We start from the raw sequence: 26,718 nt of genomic DNA, 5'->3' as shown, positions 1-26,718 counted from the left end.
TACCTCAGTAAAACATATTTTAACAAAATCTGCATGTTTGTTTATTGTTGTTTTTTGTTGTTGTTTTTGTTGTTGTTTTCTTCTAACATGTTGAGCATGGAACAGTATTTATATTATTTAAGACCATTTTGGAAATTGCTTGATTGTCTGTGCATAAGTCCAAATATTTTACTTGTATATAAAAATACAATCGGGGGGGGGGGGGGGGCGGGGTTGGGGGATTTAAAAAACAAGAAGAAAATTTCTTAGTCTCAAAGCATTTGATTTCCTTAGTAACGACTGAACAAATCCCTCCCTGCATCTCAGAGCATCAGATATTTTAAGACAAAATCCCACTTTACACATCGGAGCATTCAGTTTTGTATATTTTGTCAATTCCAGATATATCATCTTTTTGTTTTGTCAGTCATGTCAAGACAAAATTCAAAAATGCATCACAAAGCATTTGAATTTGTCAAAAATACTTAAACAAAATCCCACCCAGTATCTCAGAGCATCTGTGTGTGTGTGTGTGTGTGTGTGTGTGTGTGTGTGTGTGTGTGTGTGTGTACATGCATGCATGCATGCATGCATGAGTGTGTGGTGTGTGTGTTGTGTGTGTGTGTGTGTGTGAGTGTGACAACATTCCATCATGGATATCAAAGCATCCATTACCATAATCTCAAATAATGGGTAGACAAATTCATATCCTGCATCTTTGGCCATTTTGGACCTAAGCCCTGACTACATCCATTTTGTTTTTGTCCAACAAATCTCCACCTTGCATCTTGGAGCATCTTATATGAGTAGTGGTTAAACACAATCCCACCCTAAATCTAAGAGCATTCAGTTTTCTATGTCGTTTCCAGATAGAATCCCTACCTCTGTATCAACAAATTTTCACCTTGTATCTCAGAGCATCACATTTGATTAATGTCTAACAACAAACCTTTAATACCCATACATACACCTATTTACTTTGCTGATGTAGCCTCTTCCAACCTTCTACGATACTGAGGAAATGGACAGGTCATAAAATAGTCATTGTCATGGCTCGAATTTTATTTTATGGAGTAGGAAGCTATCTTTTCTTGCCTAATTTTGATTAGAAAAGCAAATGCTAGAAATTAAGGAGTAGTCATAGAAACTAGTCCCAAAAACACAGATTTCTAATTTGACTTGTATAAGAGTAAGGTTTTTTAACAGCAATGCTGAAGACTTGAGATGTCATGTCATGTCATGTCATAAGTCTTTACGAGCACATTCAGAGCAATCTGTTGTAGCGCACGCCTGTCCTGGGCACAAGAGACGGCCTCGGCCGGCTCCTCCGTCCAGGACAGGAAACTTGAGACAAAAGCATATCAATTTATACTTTCACTCCTGAACGGGTGGGACGTAGCCCAGTGGTAAAGCGTTCGTTTGATGCGCAGTCGGTCTGGGATCAATCCCCATCAGTGGGCCCATTGCGCTATTTCTCGTTCCAGCCAGTACACCATGACTGGTATATCAAAGGTCATGGTATGTGTTATTATGTCTATGGGATGATGCTTATAAAAGATCTTGCTGCTAATCGAAAAGAGTAGCCCATGAAGTGGCGACAGTGGGTTTCCTCTCTCAGTATCTGTGTGGTCCGTAACCATATGTCCGACACCATATAACCGTAATTAAAATGTGTTGAGAGCGTCGTTAAATAAAACATTTCCTTCCTTACTTCTTCACTCCTGAAAATCGGTTTGTTTTGTTTACCAACACCACTAGAGCACATTGATTTATAAATCATCAGCTATTGGATGTTAAATATTTGGTAATTTTGACATATAGTCTTAGCACAGCCTTTGATGTACCAGTCATGGTGCACTGGCTGGAACGAGGAATAGCCCAATGGACCCACTGACGGGGATCGATCCCAGACCGACCACGCATCAAGCATGTGCTTTATCACTGGGCTATGTTGTTGTGAAACTAATTATTAGAAAGCTTAGTGGGCATTTCGAATGGCATTTGTTGCCAGCCGTCATTGTACCTAATTTGACATGACATTGAATACAAGAACAAAAAGGTTTTGTAAACTAAAAAGTATTGAAAACTGATTGCAGTATTTTCTCAATGCAGTAGTATAATAGTTCTTTTGTTGGGTTTTGGAGCAGAGGAAGGAAATAGTTTATTTAACGATGCACTCAACACATTTTATTTACAGTTATATGGTATTGAACATATGGTTAAGGACCACACAGATAATAAGGAAGAAAACCCGCTGTCGCCACTTCATGGACTACTCTTTTCGATTAGCATCAAGGTTTTTTTTAGCAGGTTTCTTCTTTAAGACTATATGTCAAAATTACCAAATGTTTGACATCCAATAGCCAGTGATTAATAAATCAATGTGCTCTAGTGGTGTCTTTAAACAAAACAAACAAAAGTTTTGTAACCATCATCGAAAACTCTTGAAAATGTGTCATCTAGGTCATTCCATGCCAACCGAGATTAATCAGAGCTTCCTGGGTGCCTACGAGTATACATCCAGTCATACAAAATCAGTTAAAAGTGTTATATTTTCTTCTCATATCCTACAGATCTATGACTGATGCATTTTCAATGAAGTTCAGTATATTTTAAAATGTAGCTATTATACTGGTAGTTTTAGTCTCTGTCCCAACATATTATCCTGTGATATCTGTACGGTAGTGTATCTTTAGTCTTTGTCCCGACATATTATCCTGTGATATCTGTAGTGTATCTTTAGTCTTTGTCCCGACAAATATCCTGTGATATCTGTAGTGTATCTTTAGTCTCTGTCCCAACATATTATCCTGTGATATCTGTACGGTAGTGTATCTTTAGTCTTTGTCCCGACAAATATCCTGTGATATCTGTAGTGTATCTTTAGTCTCTGTCCCAACATATTATCCTGTGATATCTGTACGGTAGTATATCTTTAGTCTTTGTCCCGACATATTATCCTGTGATATCTGTAGTGTATCTTTAGTCTTTGTCCCGACATATTATCCTGTGATATCTGTAAAGTATCTTTAGTCTTTGTCCCGACAAATATCCTGTGATATCTGTAGTGTATCTTTAGTCTCTGTCCCAACATATTATCCTGTGATATCTGTAGTGTATCTTTAGTCTTTGTCCCGACATATTATCCTGTGATATCTGTAGTGTATCTTTAGTCTTTGTCCCGACAAATATCCTGTGATATCTGTAGTGTATCTTTAGTCTTTGTCCCGACATATTATCCTGTGATATCTGTAGTGTATTTTTAGTGTCTGTCCCGACAAATATCCTGTGATATTTGTAGAGTATCTTTAGTCTTTGTCCCGACAAATATCCTGTGATATTTGTAGAGTATCTTTAGTCTTTGTCCCGACATATTATCCTGTGATATCTGTAAAGTATCTTTAGTCTTTGTTCCGACATACTATCCTGTGATATCTGTAGTGTATTTTTAGTGTCTGTCCTGACAAATATCCTGTGATATTTGTAGAGTATTTTTAGTGTCTGTCCTGACATATATCCTGTGATATTTGTAGTGTATCTTTAGTTTTTGTCCTGACATATATCCTGTGATATTTGTAGAGTATCTTTAGTGTTTGTCCTGACATATATCCTGTGATATTTGTAGAGTATATTTAGTGTTTGTCCTGACATACCGTATATCTTCGCCTGTAAGTCGATCTCGGCTATAAGTCGAGTCCCTAATTTCAAGCCCTGAAAACTTATTTTTTTATTGACCCGTTTATAAGTCGACCCATGAAAAACAACTTATAAATATTGAAGTATTTCTTATTTTCAGCACATGAGAACAATAATGTACAATATTTGAACAAAAGAAAATTATTTTACAAACTTCGGTTTTAACGTTTTGTACATCGCAAACAAGTAACATAGCATCAAAACGAAATATTCCCTTAGTAGATAGTGAAAGCTGTTTGACTGTTACCGTATGGCACTGTACAGCATGGTTTTGTGCACAGACAACAACTTTATTTATAAACACTGACAACAGATCACTACAATAAAACTGAAAGTATCAGTTAATCATGTTTTGCCTCCATATTAATACATGTAATGAGGATAACTCTGGAAAGTACACTGGTTTTTATGTATGTCCCTATTGCTCTAGTGAACTGCAGATATCAGTCTAAGCTGTTTTAAGGGAAAGCTCAGTAATATTCATAAAGTTAATCACCGACAAAACATTGTTTGAACAACCATTAATGCCAGTGACCAGATTTCAAAATAAACTCAGGCAACAGGTAGTTAGTATTGTTTACATTTTTGCTATTAGTGATGACTGTTATTTTAACTAAGCGAACTGTTGTCTTGGCATGCGAGTGAGATCGCACGCCTTTTTGCATAACCAAAACCGTTCTAAAAAAAAAAAGGTTATAAAAAACAAATGTGTCAAATTAACATATTTGAGTATAAATACAGGGCATATTTCAACAATAAAATTTGTAAAATAATCCCCAAAACGGTAATATTTTTGGGTGAAAGTTTTTTACCCTCTTATAAGTCGACCCCCCAAGTTATAAAATAATTTTTGGGTGAAAAAAATTCGACTTATAGGCGAAGATATACGGTATATCCTGTGATATTTGTAGAGTATCTTTAGTGTTTGTCCTGACATGTATCCTGTGATATTTATAGAGTATATTTTGTTTTCCCAATATATATCCTGTGATATTTGTAGAGTGTTTTGTGTTTGTCCTGACATATATCCTGTGATATTTATAGAGTATATTTTGTGCATTTGTACCAAAACCTCGCAGCATCTCCTTGCAGCGTTGCTCAAAGTCGCAGCGGTTGTGCATGGACGTAGCTGTTACGATGCCTGCCATATATCACCGATGTAGTCTGTGTTGGCACCCAGACATAGCTCCTGCCTGCATTGTAGACGTACCTCCGTCATTCTCCTCCATGTGTGATACACCCTGTTCAACCAATGAGATGACAGTGATGTCAGCGTAAGTTATTTAATTATACGTACCCTTTACAGACTGAACAAAAACTGAGAGGAATTATTAATTGTTTCTGTAACTTAGATTATATTACGGGGAGATATTTTTAACATATTTTGAAATCACTTTTATTCGTGGTGGTCTAATTTCATGTAATTTGTGGACTAGAGCAGTCAACGAAGTTAAGAACGCAATGAAAATATAATACATGTATCAGGGTTTTATCACCTATGTTTCCAGACTCTGATAATCGGCATCATTCACCAACATTCCTTAAAAGCTATGTCGTTTTTTATTCCAATATTGGAGTAAAAAATTCCCAATCAATGTAAATAATTCTAATTTTGTATTATTATATAAAGACACATTTTGAAAACAATACATAAGACTAGATATTAATTTGAATAAATACAAGTATATATATATGTATAGTATCAGTATTTTCAATTCTAACAAGGCTTACTAAGATGTTTTTTTAAACGAAACTGAAAATTCCCAAAATTTTGTAAAGCAATGCTAAAATTCCCAAAGTCAAAGCCATGGGTGTCGAGTCAAATTTTAGAAATAAAACCCAGCATGTATACATATGATACAAATTTATGATACAACCTTTTTTAGCCATGAATTTCAGTAACTAACAAAATATGTTTTATTGCAAAACCTTGGATATTTAAGCCCACGAAAACAAAGGATTTTACAGTATAGCCATATTGATATGATATAAATTCACATGCTACGGTGAGCAAAAAATGGGTGCAGGTCAACTCACCCCAGAACCAACTCACTCCAGAACCAACTTGTCCCCTTCCAACTCGCCCCAGAACCAACTCGCCCCAGAACCAACTCGCCCCAGAACCAACTCGCCCCAGAACCAACTCACCCCAGAACCAACTCGCCCACTACCAGCTCTGCCCAGCCGTTGGTTAACTCACCTCACATTGTTCAATCAACTCATATCATTACCATTTTATTAATTAAATATAACAATATTTTAAACAATAATGTGCATTAAATATTGTTGAGCAATATGCACACCAGTCGGAGTCCAAAAACCTTGCCTGATCATTCCTTTAAGGATATATGGGACAAACTTACAAATGTTGCTAAAATAGACTTAACAGGTTTACCCAATAAAAAACCATTTTAATAAGTGGTCGTAATCGCGGAGTTTCACTGTAATATTAATAAATAAAATGACATCAAAGTTGTAGACGTCCATTTTTAATTTCGTCACAATTACTCACAGACAGTAAAGTTTAGGGCGAGTTGTCCAAACACTGGGGCGAGTTGGTAGGGGGCGAGTTGGTTTTGGGGTAAGTTGACCAGCATTTCTAAAAATTACTCTCCTTGAAAGTGTCTTAGGATAGTGATGGAGAGCGCAGGGCTTCTAGATTATGGTAGCCCCACTCCCATGGCTAGTGATATTCAATGTTGGGCTAGTAAATAATTACTATTACCATGCCCGATCTCTAGTGAAATTGTTTTGGTCAAATGTTCCAGTTAAGTCTATTGTGTAAATATGAATATCCTGCCCCTACCTAACCCCCAATGCTAGTGTTTTTAAGCTCTATCTCCCTCTTTAGGTGATGTATCTGATTATTACTATTATTGAGTAAAATTGTATCAATTTAAAGTAAAGTAGGGCTAGTGGATTTTTAATTGTGGCTAGTAAATGTTTTAAATCACTGATCCCATGGCTAGTGGATTTTATAAGAATTCTAGAAGTCCTGAGAGTGACAGTGATGGCTCCCCTTAAACAGTGAGGTATGTCTTCTTTATCTTTGTCTGGTACTTGATCTCCGCTATCAGATAAAATACACAGGTTTTGGGTTTTTTTTATACATTCTTGGAATGAAGTTCACAAGTAATTTTATTTATACATGTTTCACTCAAATAAAATTTAGAAATTATTTGAAATAAAGCTAATCATTAATTGATGGATGAAACTAACTCAAGGTATATAGCTAACCCCTTCTCCTTAATTTCAAGTACCATTGCCAATAAAGATGTTATGTTTTGTTGGGTACCTAGCCATGTTGGCATTAAGTGTAACGAAAAGGCAGATGTTGCTGCCAAGTCTGCTTTGAACTTGCCCCGTGTCCATGTTGGTGTCCCCTAAATCGAGATGTTGGTGTTGTTATAGAACAGAGGAATGACGTGATGAGCGAGAATGTCATCGCGGTAACGTTGAGCATTTAAATTGCCATCAATGACGACTAGTGGTGAACGATAACCATGGGCAGTGGCTGCCCAGACCATGACACAACCCCCACCCCCGAAACGATCTCGTTCAAGAATACAACAGTCAGCATAGCGTTCATTTCTCCTATGGTAGACGCGCACACTGCCATCTCCACGTTGTAAAGAAAATCTGGATTCATCCGAAAAAAGAACGGTATTCCAGCGTCGCCGTATCCAACGAGTGTGTACACGTGCCCAATTAAGACGATTTAGACGATGACGTTGCGTTAAAATGCATCCGACGTAAGGACGTCGTGCATGTAAACCGTTCTCCCGCAGATGATTACGAACAGTTTGCCCACTGATTCGGTTATTATGAAGCCCAGGTGTGTTAGCAGCAGTAGCAGTGGCAGTTTGGAATCGATTGCACAAATACGTGTTCATGATATAGCGGTCTTGACCACACGTTGTAACACGCGGACATCCAAGCGAAGATTTCATATCGCTCGACTAGAACTCCCAACATGCCTTGCAACGTCTTCTGTTGACATGCCAGCATCAAGCAAGCCAATTGCCCGTTCGCGTAAATTATTGGGTATTCTTGGCATACTAAAAATGCTACAATGTAAAAAATGTTAATGTTTTAAACAAATTTTGAAGCGTTTTTGTTCACTTGACAACAATGTCAGTAAGACAAGTAAAACAAATTGACCAAATACTACACGGGACATGTCGAACCATGCATGCTTGTGCAAGTTGAATTTCACGTTGTCGACGATTAACAGTGCAAAAATAATCGATAAAATTCATGAATCCTGATAATACAGCTCAAGGCTAATACTACCTATATAATTTCATTACACAATAAATTCTTTAACACAACAAATACTATATGTACAAATCGGAAGTTTCTTTTTTTGTTCGGTATATACGTATGTAAAGTTATGTGCATGTTTGTATTGTATCCTTTTCAATATTTTGTAAATATTAAAATAAAAATTACTTTTTTCCCCCCAGTATTTTACTTAAAAAAGAAAGAAATGTTATATTTGTAATGTGTTTTGTTTTCAATGCTTTATTTAAATATAAAAAAGATGATATTTACATTGTTATTAATTTTTATTGATATCAAAATAAAAAAATGATATTTTTACCTTGTTTTTTATGTGATAATTTTGTTTTGTCCTTTTTAAAATATTTTATTTAGATCAAAATGAAAGATATTTGTTTACTTATTTCAGTATGTATTAGCAATAAAACTGTTTAATTTCCACAGCATTTTAAAGAGACTAAAATATAAAAAATATTGTACTATATTATTTAAAAAAATATTTTATGTAACTAAAAAGAATCAACAAACAAACAAACAAACAAAAATGTTTGTACTGTTCTTTTTTTTCAATATTTTATTTACATAGAAATGAAAAAGAAGATATTTGTACACTAATTTTTTCAGTACACAAAGTGATAGCAATAAAACTAAAATCCGTTGTTTTGTATTCAGGAGAATTTCCTGCAGGTGTTTGTGATGACATCGTCCCACACGGACTACAGCACCAATGTGACGCTGAGTTCCGGCGACACCGTGGAGGTGCTCGACTCCACTCAGAAGACCGGGGAATGGCTCGTCAGGAAGGTCGACGACAAGGAACAGGTAAAATCTTAGAAATCTTTATTAGATGTTAGACAAATGGCAGTTGAGACTCATTGGCCCATGCTTATAAAACTTTAGGGTCTACACTCAAATCTCGATCACCCAACTGATCAAGCCCACCGAAGGGCTAAATTAGGGGGCAACCAGGGGATGCCAACAATGATTGCCCCCAATAGGCAAGGTTCCAATATGAGCCAGGATTCGGCTAGCTAACTCGAACTTACTCGCCAGCTCCATTTTTCTTTCAATGAACCGTTCCAAATTATGCGTCAAAATTACCTCATGAAAATTGCACAATCCTTTAATTGTTTTTCTTAATCTTACGGGACATTCAAAACTCAGTAGCACCGGAATTGCCCCCATCCGCTACCAACTCGAAATGCGGAACTGTATTAACGTGCCCATATCCAATGAAGGTTCAGGCACGCCCACCCCAGACTTAGCCTCTGACTTCGCCAGTGACCAATTCCGGGACAATACCAACTCAATTTAACTCAAACTTTTTGTTCTTAATATGTCATATTTACTGGTAACTTCACTGGTAGCTGTTGTTTGAGTTTTGTGTTATTGAAATGCAGTTTTTAATATGGTCTTTTTAGGTTGCCTATATACCGCAGAGTCTGTTGAAAAGGCAAGACAATGGATCTAACAAATCAAATGAGCTCACCATTCAGGAAGGTATGTATATTATGATGGTCAAGCTTAATTAATTAATTACAGGTTGTTAACTGTAGAGGATATATTTTGTAATTCTCGTTCCGGTGGTTTTGCTAATTGGGTGGGGATGGGGGTTACTTTCAAAGTCTCGATCCCCGTCAGTGGCCCTGTTACACTATTTCTTGCTCCAGCCAGTGCACCATGACTGGTACATCAAAGGCCGTGGTATGTGCTATCCTGTCTATGGGTAGTGCATATAAAAGATCCCTTGCTGCTAATTGAAAAGAGTAGCCCATGAAGTATCTGTGTGGTCCTTAACCATATGTCTGACACCATATTACCATAAATAAATGTGTTGAGTGCGTCGTTAAATAAAACATTTCCTTCCTTCCTTTCAAAGTCCATAAGCTTACATTAAGATTGACTGAGAGATCATCTCAGAACTCATCCCACAGTTGAGCTACCAGTCCTGTCATTGGTGACAAACGTGAGAGTCTTTGTGGTGATAAAATGTTGGTTCATCTGGCCAGTAAATTCCAGTAATTTAATTTGAACTAGTGTCAGTGTACCAACTATCATTATCATTGTGTGGAGTCCTACTAAAATTAGCACAACAATTTTTGTGCAGGTCTGTGGTAGTCATAGACGCCACCTGTTATCTCTAAAAATGACAACCTTAACCCCAAATTTTTGTGCAGGTCTGTGATAGTCATAGACGCCACCTGTTATCTCTAAAAATGACAACCTTAACCCCAGATTTTTTTGTCATGTCTGATTAAGGGTGATGGGTGGTAGTATTTATTTGCATGGTGCATATGTTGATTGATACACTGCATGTTTGAGTTTTAGCCACACATATTACTATTGTCGTCTGTGGGATTTGATTTGGTGGTATAGACCATATTAAGAGAGCTTAAATTAAGAGAACTTTGTGAATTAGGACGGTGGTATAGACCATATTAAGAGAGCTTAAATTAAGAGAACTTTGTGAATTACGACGGTGGGATGTAGCCCAGTGGTGTAGCATTTTCTTGATGCACGGTCGTCTAGGATCGATCGGTAGGCTCAATGAGCTGTATCTCATTCCAGCCAATGCACCACGACTGGTATATCAAAGGCCATGGTATGTACTATCCTGTACTTGCAATTAATTAATGGAAAAATATAGCAGGTTTCCTCTCTAAGACTATATGTCAGAATTACCAAATGTTTGACATCCAACAGCCGATGATTACTAAATCAGTGTGCTCAAATGGTGTCGTAAAAAATAAAAACAACTTTTTTTTGGTGTAAATTTGGTCCCTGGTTCCAGCTGTCAGACAGTATTAAAATTTAATGTGTATTTCTATATCAGACAGCCCCTCACAAAGACCACGTGAGCGCAGGCTATCGCGATCACCGAGTCACCATGGTTCCAGCTGTCAGACAGTATTAAAATTTAATCTGTATTTCTACATCAGACAGCCCCTCACAAAGACGACGTGAGCGCAGGCTATCGCGATCACCGAGTCACTGTGGGTCCAGTTGTCAGACAGTATTAAAATTTAATGTGTATTTCTACATCAGACAGCCTCTCACAAAGACCGTGTGAGCGCAGGCTATCACGATCACCGAGTCACCGTGGGTCCAGCTGTCAGACAGTATTAAAATTTAATCTGTATTTCTACATCAGACAGCCCCTCACAAAGACGACGTGAGCGCAGGCTATCGCGATCACCGAGTCACTGTGGGTCCAGCTGTCAGACAGTATTAAAATTTAATGTGTATTTCTACATCAGACAGCCTCTCACAAAGACGACGTGAGCGCAGGCTATCGCGATCACCGAGTCACCGTGGGTCCAGTTGTCAGACAGTATTAAAATTTAATGTGTATTTCTACATCAGACAGCCCCTCACAAAGACGACGTGAGCGCAGGCTATCGCGATCACCGAGTCACTGTGGGTCCAGCTGTCAGACAGTATTACAATTTAATGTGTATTTCTACATCAGACAGCCCCTCACAAAGACGACGTGAGCGCAGGTTATCGCGATCACCGAGTCACCGCGGGTCCAGTTGTCAGACAGTATTAAAATTTAATGTGTATTTTTACATCAGACAGCCCCTCACAAAGACGACGTGAGCGCAGGCTATCGCGATCACCGAGTCACTGTGGGTCCAGCTGTCAGACAGTATTACAATTTAATGTGTATTTCTACATCAGACAGCCCCTCACAAAGACGACGTGAGCGCAGGTTATCGCGATCACCGAGTCACCGCGGGTCCAGTTGTCAGACAGTATTAAAATTTAATGTGTATTTTTACATCAGACAGCCCCTCACAAAGACGACGTGAGCGCAGGTTATCGCGATCACCGAGTCACCGCGGTTCCAGCGAACAGGAGCCAGAAACATCAGAGGACGAAAGTGGCAGAGTTTGTCTGAAAGAGGTAAGACATGTCTGAATCTGTTGTCATGGTGATCATGTCTATTATTCCTTGTTTTATTTTCAAGCATAGCCAAGACTTTGTAGATATATACATGGGGTGTGTGTTTTATAATGGCAGATGTTTGAATATAAACAAAAGTACTATGTTTATGCACATTTTGAGAAATGTATTTTCAATGTTAATTTTTTTTTTTTTTTTTTTTTTTTTTTTTTTAACCAGATGTAAATTGAAAAAAACACGTTTTTGAATATGTTATTAATTTTTATACACCAGGGGTGCAGAAACTACTCGCCTGCTCACCAAATGCAAGTAAACATTCTGACAGACAAGTTTAACAATGCAACTACCAGTCCGACGGGCGATCTGTCTTTTTCATTTTGTTTGTCACATGATGTTCATCACTTGCCAGGTGTTCTTAATAATGTTTTGTCAATATATATCTATATATACTGTGAATACACTACATATTATACTATTATTAATAATATATTATTCTGTAGACTGGCGGACTAGTTGAAATTCTGGCGGGCTAGTAAATTTTAGTTAGTTCTGGTCCAGCGGGCTAGTGAATTATCTTCCATTTCTGCACCCCTGTACACGCACCTTTGACAGATCGTATTATGGTAGGGGATTGTTCATCCATCCGTGTGTCCATAAACTTTTCATTTCAAGAGCACATCTTCCTTATCAATTCATATAGGATCATCAAACCTCGCATACCATAACTACATGTAGGTCACTGCAACCTACTTTTTACACCTTACATGAGTAGAACTTGGGTTGGCTGCATGTCGCATACCATAACTAGATCATCATGACCTACTTTTTATGCATTACTGCACATTACAGGAAAGCCTTCCTTGTTTTTGTTACCATGGAAAATACATCATAACTTCTCTCTCTTCTTTTTTTTTTAGACGTTTCCTGTGTACGTTGTGATTGCCGACTTCAATCCCGCAGAGAATGACAGTGACGGTCTCCGCCTGATCGAGGGTCAATTTGTGGAGGTCCTGGACATGGAACGGCCTGACCGCTGGCTAGTCCGAACCAAGCCAACCAAGACCAGTCCAGGCAAAGAAGGTACTACAGTTCAGTTTCAGATTTAAAGATAACATTTCACCTCTCTAAAAATTAATATCTTTTGCTATTGTAAAATATTAAGTAATGGTATACTACATACATAGATGTACTTAATAAACTTGTGTATCATTGGAAATGGAGCCAATACCAAGCTATACAAGAGCAGCTCAGGGAAAAAAGTTTTACAGTCCAGTTACAGTGTTAAAGCTGCAATGCCACCTTTCTAGAATTTAATATCTTTTACTACTGATAATGGTTGAAACAATAGTATACTAAATTCTTAATTTACTTGTAGTACGGGGGGTGGGGGGGGTGGGGGGGGTGAATCTTACAGTCCAGTTAAAGTGTTAAAGCTGCAATGCCACCTTTCTAGAATTTAATATCTTTTACTACTGATAATGGTTGAAACAATAGTATGCTAAATTCTTAATATACTTGTAGTACGGGGGGGGTGGGGGGAATCTTACAGTCCAGTTAAAGTGTTAAAATTGTGATGTCACCTTTATAGAATTTAATATTTTTAGTATTGGAAAAGAAATAATTAAGCAATAATATACTAGATCCTTAATCTATTGGTATATTTAAAAGCAATATCTGATTGAGTCAAAGCTGGTTCAGTGAAGAACTCGTAACCACAAACCAGTATCACAAGATCGCAGTGGCTTAGCGTGGGTGGGGCCACCGGGGCGGTTGCCCTGGTGCAAAATTCTGGACTGGTGGAAGGGACTCTGGTAGTGCTAACAGTCCGCTGGTTAGGGGGCGCAATATTTGCCTTGCCCCGGGCGCTGGCAACCCACGATCGCACATTAAATGTTATGGAATTGATAGAATGCTGAGTGCCCTGGCTTGGATCATGATGTCATTCCTGGCTAGGGACATGACATCATTTGAGTGAACAGATATTACACATGCAAGATTTTGTATTACACATATTCAATAAAATAACTTTTTTATTGAACAGTTCGAATTGTTTTTATTACTATAGTATGATTAAATGGGTATGTAATAAAACCCTTTTTACAGTTTTAATTAATTTAATGGTGTTTTATTATTTCTTTAGGCTGGGTTCCGTCTGGCTATCTGGACCTGAAGACTGCTGTAAGTATGAAGAAATCAACGCAGGAGTCGTTCAGAGAAGACATCATCCAGATCAAAAACAAACAGCAGGAGGCGTCACTCAAGAGAAGGTGAGAGAGACTCTTTGTCAGTTCAGTGCTGTAGTTAAACCATTGTACATCACTTGTACTGCACCCACCATATACTAGTTATAGATCAAAAACAAACAGCAGGAGGCGTCACCCAAGAGAAGGTGAGAGAGACTCTTCGTCAGTTCAGTGCTGTAGTTAAACCATTGTACATCACTTGTACTGCACCCACCATATACTAGCTATAGATCAAAAACAAACAGCAGGAGGCGTCACCCAAGAGAAGGTGAGAGAGACTCTTCGTCAGTTCAGTGCTGTAGTTAAACCATTGTACATCACTTGTACTGCACCCACCATATACTAGCTATAGATCAAAAACAAACAGCAGGAGGCGTCACTCAAGAGAAGGTGAGAGAGACTCTTCGTCAGTTCAGTGCTGTAGTTAAACCATTGTACATCACTTTTATACTAGCTGCTCCCACTATGTACTAGTTATAGATAAAAAACAAACAGCATTGTTGCACAACGTGCCACAGTGTGCGTTAAATTTGTTTTAGGGTGCATTTGGGCATACTGTCTCATTCCAGGAACATTAACAAACATGGTCATTCAGGAACATTGTACAAAAAAAACTATATTTTGTAAAATCAAACACTTTTCTTCTTTCCCTATCACCTATGCGTTTCTTTTTTGACAGAGTATATTAATGCAATTATTTGGTCAGTGACGTCAATCTACACATGCTAGCTGTCTGTCCCTAGGCAAAGACAGATCTATCTGTCACACCACAAGTGGATGGATATACCTGTCTGGTATGCAAGAAAGATTTATTCTGTATGGGCTGACGTCATGGAATATGTCTGTCTTGCATAGCTGGGATGGGAGAATTTGCATCCATTTAGAAAGGGGGCCTTCGTTATAGACCATTGTGCAACCCTACCCCTAGGGCCAATCTCAGAATGTACTAATATTAAAATTTCTGGATTTTTGTTTTTTTGTAACCAACATTCTCCTGTGGTGCAGAGGTTAAATCAGTGGCAGGATATAGCTTAGTAGAGCACTTGTCTGAAGTCCTAGGGTCATAGGATTGAAGTGCTAGGGTCACAGGATCGAAGTGATAGGGCCACAGGATCAAAGTACTAGGGTCATAGGATCGAAGTGCTAGGGTCATAGGATCGAAGTGCTAGGGTCATAGGATCGAAATGCTACATTTACAGGAACAAAGTGCTAGGACCACAGGATCAAAGTACTAGGGTCACAGGATCGAGGTGCTAGGGTCACAGGATCAAAGTGCTAGGGTCACAGGATCAAAGTGCTAGGATCGGAGGATCGAAGTGCTAGGATCACAGGATCAAAGTGCTGGGGTCACAGGATTGAAGTGCTAGGATCACAGGATCAAAGTGCTGGGGTCACAGGATCGAAGTGCTAGGGTCACAGGATCAAAGTGCTAGGATCAGAGGATCGAAGTGCTAGGATCGGAGGATCGAAGTGCTAGGATCACAGGATCAAAGTGCTGGGGTCACTGGATCGAAGTGCTAGGGTCACAGGATCGAAGTGTTAGGGTCACAGGATCGGAGTGCTAGGGTTATAGAATCGAAGTGGTAGGGTCATGGAATAGAAGTGCTAGGGTCATAGGATCAAAATGCTAGGGTCACAGTATCGAAGTGCTAGTGTCATAGGATCGAAGTGCTTAGTGGACTATTCTCTGATTGGGGAATGGGAAAATATAGAGGGTTTTCTCTCTAAGACTATATGTCAAAGTTACCAAATGGTTTACCTCCAATAGCTTGAAACTGAAACTTTATTTCGACAGCATATGAGGAATTATTGTACAATAGTTATTTACAGTGACAAGATGACAACAGTTCTTCGTAGAATATATACAAACATAATTCACAATAGCTATATACACATTTTAAAAGTGAAGATAATTAATTAAAAAAATCAATATGCTCTAGTTGTGTTGTTAAAAAAACCTTTAAAAATGTCTTGATACTAATTATAAACAGCAACTTAATTCTTCCTTCATACTTTATTGTGAGGTGCACTTGCTATTGTACAGTCGAACCTGGTCTAACGATCACCTGTACATAACAGTCACCTGCCTATAACGGCCACTATAAATCACCCCAATGCATTTCCTTCCTTATTTGACCTGTACATAACGGTTCTAATTTTGAACCTGTATATAAGGGTCACCTCTATATAACGGCCACTTTTGTCAGGTCCCTTGGGTGGCTGTTATATACAGGTTTGACTGTATTTGTTACTTGATTAATTAACAGCACCAGAAGGTATTCCTGTAGCAAACATTCCTTTCCTTTTCTAATTGCAAAAGTGAAGAAAAAATGTCAGCTTCAGTAAACAGTGTTTGTTTAATACTTTTGTTCACAGCAAACGAAGAAGTTTTGAGTAAGTAATGCTCAGCGGCAATGCTCAACTTGTATGCATGGTGTACATGTAGTTTTCTTTTATACTTTGAAATTATTTGTTTATTTTCAGTTTATTGTGTTTTTCTAACAGTTATTTTTCTATGTTTTTTTATACTTCTCTTTGCATTAAAACAGAAGTTTTGAATATTATATCTGATTACTAGTTTGTTCTAAAATGTCATACTTTGCTGCTGAGGTTAATTATTAATTAATTCATTAATTAATTAATTCATTCATTCATTCTTTCATATTTTCATTCATTCATTCATTTTATGGAACTAAATTATCATTTGTATTTAAATTATTGACAATTACTTCTTTAAAACACCAATTCATTCATTAATTCATTCATTCACTCATTCACTCATTCATTCATTCGTTCGTTCATTCATTCATTCATTTGTTCATAATTTCATTCATTCAATCATTCATTTTATTGAGCTAAATTATTCTATAGATCGATTAACTGCTTCATGCCATGAATCATTGTGATGACCTACAAAACAGACCACTGAAATTAACACTACAGATACTCAGCTAACTATACAGGTGCATTAGACATGTGTAGTAAATAAGTTTTTGTTTGAAAAGATGTTTAAATTTCTTTTAAAGGTTATCTTAGAACCAGAATACTAACTCATATCTGTTTAATAATATCTATCTTACAACTTGTGTAAAACCGTATACAACTCGATTTTTGACACTTAAAGTTTGAAACAACTTGCTTTGATATAAATGGTATCTTAAGAGTTTAAGGGAAGGGACAATTAAGGCATTTTGCCTGGTATGCATATTCAGCGATATATAATGCACATTATTGCTTAATATCAAAAATTATAATCGTATATTTAATTAATAAAACGGTTAAATGTGACGGCTATTATATATAACAGGCGCAGCCATTTTGTACAATCCCAGTGAATACGCCCTCTGGCGAGCTGGTGGTTACGTAATACCTAACATGTCACGTCAGGAATTGGTCTTCGAACTGAAGAAACAAAACATACCTGATTTTTGCGGATACATCACTATGTTTTGTAATAATATCCATCCCAGTAAGCCAGCACCAAGTATATAGTATTTTTCAATACAAAATAAACCACCATTATCAAAGTGTTGAAATAACTGTCTTATGTTTCGTACATAAATTAACCCACATACTGAAACAATAATTGGAGTGTTTTCTTGGTTAATTGGTCTTTTCTTTCCGTGACCTGTACCTGTGGTTCCTGATTGGCAGGTGTATATTTAGATGGTCCCCAGACACCGTGTCTAGACACACTAAAAAGACGTGCCTCTTTTATGAAGGTCACAGGGTATTGTGTGATAACAGCATGGATACACCTCAAATCGTAATGGACATTATCAGCCGTCCTGCTTTATTACTGTAAGTAATTCTGTAAAACCCTTGATTAAGTAGACTTTCCTATCTAAAATCACAAAACTGACCAATTACGTTGTCCCAAAGAAAAGAAAAGTATTACTTGGGTATCGTGAGTGGTAGTTTTTGCTTGAACGTGCCCTACCAATAGGCCTAATAGTATGCATTTTTTCTTTGGATTTTTTTAAAAAGAAAAATACTATAACTCCATTTCGTTCTATTGATGTAACCTGAAATATATTTAGTTAAATAGTGTATTATACTATCAAGTCATTTATGTTGTTTTACAAGTCAGGTTGATGAAAGCGAAGCGTCTTGTCGTAAATTAGAGCATTTGTTTACACTGTGCATAGAGGAGATGGACGGAGCTGACATCACTTCGGTCCAAGTTATACCACCGGACGTCACAAAAACGAAACAAAATGGCTGTCCCCAGTTAGCAGGAATAATCATGGTTTTTTATTAACTCTAAAATTACGCATTTTTCATTTCTTAAAGTGTCAATATGTGTTGGTGTTTCGGGTATGCATCTTTCCAACACATAACGCTCTTGTTTGAGTTGACTCTACCTTTAAGCTAAAGCAAACAAATTATAGTAATTTGGCAAGTTTGATCAGAAAATATATAGCCAAATTCAAGTAATATTTAGGTGAACAAATGATACAGTTTTTTAATTAGCTTTTTAACTAATTGGTAATGACATAGATTCGTAAAATTCAACTTTAAATCACATTTGGCGATTTGGCAAACAGCAGATTAAACCTGGTATTTAACAGACAATTGTATTCTGGTAGTTTCTATTCACATAATAAAATGTAAATACTATGGGTGACTTAAAAGTTAATTTTACAAATAAACTGAAACAGGAATTGTGAAAGGGTATCATGCTACATGCTAGTATCTCTGACATTTTTTCTTCACTTTTGCATTGCTAAAACTATTTATACTAACTCTTTCTGTTTCTTTTTGAAAGTTTCTTTTGTTAATTTATATATCTGTCTTATTGGTGCATATTTGACATAACTTCTTTACTTTAGTTGTCATTTACTTGTATTTGACATGTAGCTGATGTATTTTTCTTGCTGGGATGTCATTAAACATCCATTCATTCATTCATTCATTAGTTGTTATCAGTATGAAAAGGTGTGCAAAAATATAGAGATAATAGTTTTTTTTCATTTGCAAACAATTTAGAAATTTAATATTTTTAAAAGATGTGATATTGTGAAAACAAAATTTTAGTCTTGACATGTAAATGCCTAATGTTAAAAATAGAAAGAAAGGAAAACATTTTATTGATGGATGGAAAAGTACCAGAAAGGATTTGAAAAGGAAAACGTACTTCACATACTGAAGAATCAAAGGGAGACAATTTTTGCTAATATCCAAGATATTTTACCACTTCCACAAAGAATATGATTTTTGTTAAAGTAGAAAGAAATCTACACTGCATCAATAAAAACAGCAGCCTGTGTATTGTCAAAGTCGAGATGTGATTCAAATTCAAAATGTATCATCACATCTTAGTCACCCGCTATGAATTTTCCAATAATTATTTTTTTCTGCTGGTAAATTAAATTTTATTCTCTTGTGAATTTTTATATCAAGGTGTAATCTTTACAGCTTTTTTTTAACAATTTCTATAAATTTGACACCGTCCCTTTAAGGCATGTATTGGGCAGACAGATAGATGTCAGCATGCTTGAACCTTAATTGGATATAAGTATAAAAATAAAATGAAAAGGGACAAAAATCTATCATTTACTGTTAAAGGTGCAGACCCTAGTTTGAGCCCGTAAAAATGGACACTAAGTTTTTTTTTAATCTACAAACCTGCAACACACATTTTGATATGGTTATAATAGAGAGAAGCTAAAATCTGTGATGAGTAAACAGGGAAATAACGTCAAAAATAACTAGAGCGTGTCTTCTTAGACAAACAAACGTTTTTAAAAACTAGGGTACGTCGCTTTAATTTGCTATTTAATTTTTTGTAGTTTTATTTAATCATTTATTATCCTCAGAAACATGGATGGGAAGCATTTTTACATTTTTTCCTTCCGCTATTTACATTTATGTTCAGAATTGGCCAAAAATTAAACCTATAAATATACGGTGTATGTTATACTTTCAGGTATGCACTGACAGAGTTGTTGGAGACGGAACGTGACTACATCAGAGACTTACTACATCTGATTGAGAAGTACCAGAAAGGATTTGAGCAGGAAAACTTACCTCACGTGCTGAAGAATCAAAGGGAGACGATCTTTGCCAATATCCAAGAGATTTACAACTTCCACAAAGAGTGAGATTTCAAAATTGTATTTCAGATAAAGCTAGGTGTACAGGTAGTACTAAACCAAATAACTTACGGCTGGGTCAAAGTTTGAGGTGCACCCAACTTTTGATAGAGAAGTGAATACACAAGTCCTGTGTTTGGTTATAAATGTGAGTGTGTTGGTTGTAAAAAATAATAGTTTCATCTGGGTAAAAAAAATATGCAATTTTATTTCATCTAGTACCAATGTGTCAAGTAGCCTTGTGCTTGAAACATGTATGGGGTACCTGTAAAAAAAAGTACTCAAATTTTGTGCGGAACTAGGGTAGTCATAGACGCTACCCGTTATCTCAGAAACGAGCAGCTTGACCCTCAATTTTTTCTGTTTCACTTTAAGTGTGAGGGGTGGTAGTATTTATATCCGTGGCGTTTATGTTGATTGATACGCTGCAGGTAGGAGTTTTAGCCACATATGTTACTATTGTCATCTATGGGATTTGATTTGGTAGTATACACCCTATAGCACATATTCAGTGCATAATAAAAAATATTATAATTTTGTCATTTTATTTAATTAAATTATACTGGTTGATTAATTAGCCATCACTCGGCCATGCAAGTTCACAATGACCTTGACCGTGACAATAATCTCTGTACATGGCTCTGAATGGAGTTTGAATCAAAGTTAGCACTGAGGAAAAGTTGGTTTTGGCCTATAATTCATACTGTAAAGATTTCAATAATTTCTTTTTACATGGTATTTGACTTGCCATATACAACTGTTCTTAAATATGGTATTATATATAGGCAACCTGAACTAAGGTTTTAATAGCAATTTATTTTTATATTAAAAATAGCATTTGCCAATAGTGGGTTAATGTCTTTAGTTTCCATTAACATAGTTAATTTTTCATGTATGAAATTCTAAAAACTCAAATTTGTAAAGAACTTGATTTTTATTGTCATTTTGAGATAATTATAGGGTGCTAAGATATATTTTAGACAAATTTGTAGTTTTATGCAAAATTTAAAGTAAATTTGAAGAAAAACTTTACCAAAAACATAATTAAATTTGTTGTCACTATTTTGCCTTCTGTTCTTATTTATACATAACAATAAGGTTGTTAAAGATATATTTAGATCTCCAGATCAATTTTTTTTTTTTAATAATCACTTGGTTAGCTCTCATGAAAAGCATTTTGAGTTTATACTAGATTCAGAACCAATTATTTCAGATTTGATTATCTGCCTTGGATTAAGTTGATAATTTATTTGATTGTTAAAGCTGTATTACCTAATGTTACTAGCTAAATAAAATGCTGAATTACAGATTGTAGGAATACATCCAATATACATATTGTATTGATCTGGATTAGAAAATAATGCAAGAAAATAGATGTTCGGATAATTTTGTGATTTAAAAATAGCTTTTTTCAGTAATTAATCAAAAATAAATGTGTGAAAGCTACATGATAATTCCAGATATCACAACTATTAAAACCTCCAACTACAGTAGGCTATAAATAAAATATAGTCAGGAATATTGGTGGCTGGCAATGGTTTTGATGGTTCATTATGAAAATCAGTATGGCCGAAGGATTTGAAATTCCCACACCTGGTAACTTGAAGACACCCACACCCAGCACACAGGATTTCCTCCCAACACTAATGTTCAGGACATTAAGTCATTACTTCATACAGGTACAGTCATGTTGGTATTTCCTTCCTCAGACAGTGCATTTTTTTAATACTGATATTTCTTTGACGTGCTTGTTACGGTCTTCATAATCTAGGGGTCAATCAAGTGCATGTGTTTTAATGGAATTCTTTAAAGGGGTAGAGGTACTCTGACTATCTTTGTTGTCTCTACATATATACCTGAGTACACACACCCAACTGAAAGTAAATATCTTCAGGAGTTTTATTTTAAAACATTTTGTTGTTTAATATGACATATTGCATTTGTACAAAACTGTGTGCAATATATAAGCCTTTTGAGGTGTACATTATATTAGGTTGCACTGTAGAAACAACAGTTTCAGTGAGGTTGTCAGTTTATGTCAGAATACACCAGACACTGGTTGTCATAAAGACACATAGCTGGACACTTTTTGAAAAATGTATGTTATCAGTATAGGTAGTACTAAACCAAATAACTTCCGGCTGGGTCAAAGTTTGAGGTGCACCCAACTTTTGATAGAGAAGTGAACACCACAAGTCCTGTGATTGGTTATAAATGTGAGTGTGTTGGTTGTAAAAAATAATAGTTTCATCTGGGTAAAAATATATGCAATTTTATTTCATCTAGTACCAATGTGTCAAGTAGCCTTGTGCTTGAAACATGTATGGGGTACCTGTAAAAAAAAGTACTCGAATTTTGTGATGAACTAGGGTAGTCATAGATGCTACCCGTTATCTCAGAAACGAGCAGCTTGACCCCCAATTTTTTCTGATTCATTTTAAGTGTGAGGGGTGGTAGTATTTATATCCATGGCGTTTATGTTGATTGATATGCTGCAGATAGGAGTTTTAGCCACATATGTTACTATTGTTGTCTATGGGATTTGATTTGGTAGTATACACCCTATACAGACTAGGTGTTGCCTCCATTACTGATAAACTTGTATAGTTATAATAATATACATTATTATCCACATGGTTCAAGATCTTCAGGGAAATATAATCGATATGACCCATGTATGTCATAATGATTTCATGTGCACAACGAATAACGTAATTTTGTGAAGCGACGTCATAACTTAATGTGGCTTCCTCAGTGTAAATGCTTAACAAAAATGACGTCATTTCGGAAAATGATGTCGTTTCGTTGTCTCTTTTTAGTTACTTTTCAAATGTTCTGACATGGTTCTAGCTTGTTATTCATAAAAATAATATTTAAGATAAAGTGGATAATAAAGAAATTATTACATTCGCGTGTGAGTTGTACTGACTTTATGAAACTTGTGTCAGGATTCATGTATTACCCTTGCTCTCACTCGGATGATACAATAATCCTGACACTTGTTTCGTAAAATCAGTACGACACACAAGCTCGTATAATAATCTCAATGTATTGTAATATTTACAGTATTTTAATACCTATTTGATTTGTAATATTAAAATACAATATTTAAATATTTAGAACCATGCATTATTCAGGGGTTAGACAGGATTTATTCTCCTTGTTTTTTCTTGACCATCATTCATACTTATTTCTATTTTATTAGTAATTTTATTTTATTTAATTTTACTAATAAACAAGTCTATACATTTCAGAATATTCCTGACAGCACTAACTATGATCACAGGAATGCCCGGAAAAACAGCCTCTGTCTTTCTCGAGATGGTCAGTTTTTACATTCTCTAATGTTTTCCCTCCCACATTCTGAGAGCATACATCATTGTTAAGCACACAGTCTTGTGGTTTTAATCGTCAGGAGGGTGGGACGTAGTCCAGTGGTATAGCGCTCACTCGATGCACGGTCGGTGTGGGATCGATCCCTGTCAGTGGGCCTATTCGGCTATTTCTCGTTCCAGCCATGCACCACGACTGGTATATTAAAGGCCGTGGTATGTACTACCCTGTCTGTGGGATGGTGCATATAAAAGATCCCTTGCTGCTAATCGAAAAGAGTAGCCCATGAAGTGGCAACAGCGGGTTTCCTTTCTCTATATCTGTGTGGTCCTTAACCATATGTCTGACGCCATATAACCATAAATAAAATGTGTTGAGTGCGTCGTTAAATAAAACATTTCCTTCCTTCCTTAACTGCCAGTTTTGCAGTCATGGAAATGAAAACAGTATTAATGTACAAGAATGAGTTAAAAAGATGTTCTATACCACAGAGGTTTCGAGCATGTCTGCCCGGGAATCGACCTACGGGAATCCAGGGGCCCAGCCCGGGGCAGGAAAAAAAGAAAAACAAAAAGAAAAAGTATGAAATATATTCACACACATCATTTCTTAAACTAATGATAACCACATCAGTATATAAAATTTTAAATAAAACAGGTTTTAAATATTTATTAAAAGTAAAATTAACAAAAATAACCCTTAGATTTAAATTTCATTGTGAACATTTACAGCATCTGACAGTTTGTAATTGTGTTTTAAAATAAATTTTCTATTTCACAGAGAGAACATTTCCTCAAGTATGTTTCATTTTGTCACGGTCGCGAAATTGCTGAATTTTTCTTGGACACCGAAGAGGCAAAAGAATTTTGTAAGGTGAGGTCAAACGACTTTTACAAAGGTGTATAATATTTGAATATTTATTTTGTTGCTTATATCCACTGTGTAACCCATTGACATTTTGTTTGTATACTTTTGTTTTGTCTCACCATTACAAGAAATGAGATATAAGTCTTACTTTTACAATCGCAACTTTTGTGTTTAGATCCAACATTTAACTTTTATGTTTGGCTCCATTTCTCACAAACTGTAAGTCCTAGATTGAAACTTGGTTTATAGTGGCATCTTTGAATGTTGACAGAGCTAGAATTTTTATAAAATTCACTAGCCATGGGATCAGTGATTTTTTAAATTTACTAACCACGATGAAAAATTCACTAGCCCTACTTTACTTTAAGTTAATACAGTTTTACTAAATAATAGTAATAATCAGATATATCACCTAAAGAGGGAGATGGCGCTTAAAAACACTAATAATGGGGGTTGGGGTGGGGAAAGGATATTCATATTTACAAAATCGACTTATTAACAACATTTTACCCCAAAAAATTCAGGTAATAGTATTTATTTACTAGCCCAACATTGAATATCACTAGCCATGGGAGTGGCGCTACCATAATCTAGAAGCCCTGTCAGGCATGGCAATAGTAGTTATTTACTAGCCCAACATTGAATATCACTAGCCATGGGAGTGGCGCTACCATAATCTAGAAGCCCTGTCAGGCATGGCAATAGTAGTTATTTACTAGCCCAACATTGAATATCACTAGCTATGGGAGTGGGGCTACCATAATCTAGAAGCCCTGTCTGGCATGGCAATAGTAGTTATTTACTAGCCCAACATTGAATATCACTAGCTATGGGAGTGGGGCTACCATAATCTAGAAGCCCTGTCTGGCATGGCAGTAGTAGTTATTTACTAGCCCAACATTGAATATCACTAGCCATGGGAGTGGCGCTACCATAATCTAGAAGCCCTGTCAGGCATGGCAATAGTAGTTATTTACTAGCCCAACATTGAATATCACTAGCCATGGGAGTGGCGCTACCATAATCTAGAAGCCCTGTCTGGCATGGCAGTAGTAGTTATTTACTAGCCTAACATTGAATATCACTAGCCATGGGAGTGGGGCTACCATAATCTAGAAGCCCTGTCAGGCATGGCAATAGTAGTTATTTACTAGCCCAACATTGAATATCACTAGCCATGGGAGTGGCGCTACCATAATCTAGAAGCCCTGTCTGGCATGGCAGTAGTAGTTATTTACTAGCCCAACATTGAATATCACTAGCCATGGGAGTGGCGCTACCATAATCTAGAAGCCCTGTCAGGCATGGCAATAGTAGTTATTTACTAGCCCAACATTGAATATCACTAGCCATGGGAGTGGCGCTACCATAATCTAGAAGCCCTGTCTGGCATGGCAGTAGTAGTTATTTACTAGCCTAACATTGAATATCACTAGCCATGGGAGTGGGGCTACCATAATCTAGAAGCCCTGTCAGGCATGGCAATAGTAGTTATTTACTAGCCCAACATTGAATATCACTAGCCATGGGAGTGGCGCTACCATAATCTAGAAGCCCTGTCTGGCATGGCAGTAGTAGTTATTTACTAGCCCAACATTGAATATCACTAGCCATGGGAGTGGCGCTACCATAATCTAGAAGCCCTGTCAGGCATGGCAATAGTAGTTATTTACTAGCCCAACATTGAATATCACTAGCCATGGGAGTGGCGCTACCATAATCTAGAAGCCCTGTCTGGCATGGCAGTAGTAGTTATTTACTAGCCCAACATTGAATATCACTAGCCATGGGAGTGGGGCTACCATAATCTAGAAGCCCTGTCAGGCATGGCAATAGTAGTTATTTACTAGCCCAACATTGAATATCACTAGCCATGGGAGTGGGGCTACCATAATCTAGAAGCCCTGCCTGGCACGGCAATAGTAGATATTTACTAGCCCAACATTGAATATCACTAGCCATGGGAGTGGCACTACCATAATCTAGAAGCCCTGGTTGATCTCGATGCATGATACACAGTCATAAGGTGATATACATAGGTCTTACTTTTACAATGGATACAATGTCAGCTTTTGTGTTTAGCTCTGTTAAGTTTTTGTTTTTAGCTTCATTACTCACAAGCTGTAAGTCCTAGATGATTGAAACTTGGTATGTAGTCGCATCTTTGAATGTTGATTTCAATGCATGTTACACAGTCAAAAGATAAGATATAGGTATTTATTACCCATGTGGTTAAAAATATCTTGGTACATATCAAAGTGATACGTCATCGATTGGCGCACTACAACCTTACAAGAACGTCAACCAACGAGTTGAGT

General features: G+C 36.7%; 1 protein-coding gene across 1 annotated transcript in view; it reads left to right on the top strand.

The window, feature by feature from the left end:
• LOC121387611 (titin-like) overlaps positions 1 to 26,718 on the top strand; it is a 132,150-nt gene that overhangs the window by 36,131 nt on the left and 69,301 nt on the right. Inside the window, exons 8-16 of the mRNA XM_041518770.1 lie at positions 8,629 to 8,778; positions 9,378 to 9,456; positions 11,744 to 11,862; positions 12,780 to 12,942; positions 14,003 to 14,129; positions 20,035 to 20,205; positions 23,455 to 23,524; positions 24,314 to 24,406; positions 26,506 to 26,523. Of these exons, the coding sequence (XP_041374704.1) occupies positions 8,629 to 8,778; positions 9,378 to 9,456; positions 11,744 to 11,862; positions 12,780 to 12,942; positions 14,003 to 14,129; positions 20,035 to 20,205; positions 23,455 to 23,524; positions 24,314 to 24,406; positions 26,506 to 26,523 (990 nt within the window). The remainder of the gene's footprint in view (positions 1 to 8,628; positions 8,779 to 9,377; positions 9,457 to 11,743; positions 11,863 to 12,779; positions 12,943 to 14,002; positions 14,130 to 20,034; positions 20,206 to 23,454; positions 23,525 to 24,313; positions 24,407 to 26,505; positions 26,524 to 26,718) is intronic.

Source organism: Gigantopelta aegis, chromosome 13 (assembly GCF_016097555.1).
Source record: "Gigantopelta aegis isolate Gae_Host chromosome 13, Gae_host_genome, whole genome shotgun sequence".
NCBI classification, from domain to species: domain Eukaryota; kingdom Metazoa; phylum Mollusca; class Gastropoda; order Neomphalida; family Peltospiridae; genus Gigantopelta; species Gigantopelta aegis.
The sequence above is the reverse complement of the archived record's forward strand: the minus strand, read 5'-3'. Positions and strand labels throughout refer to the sequence as shown.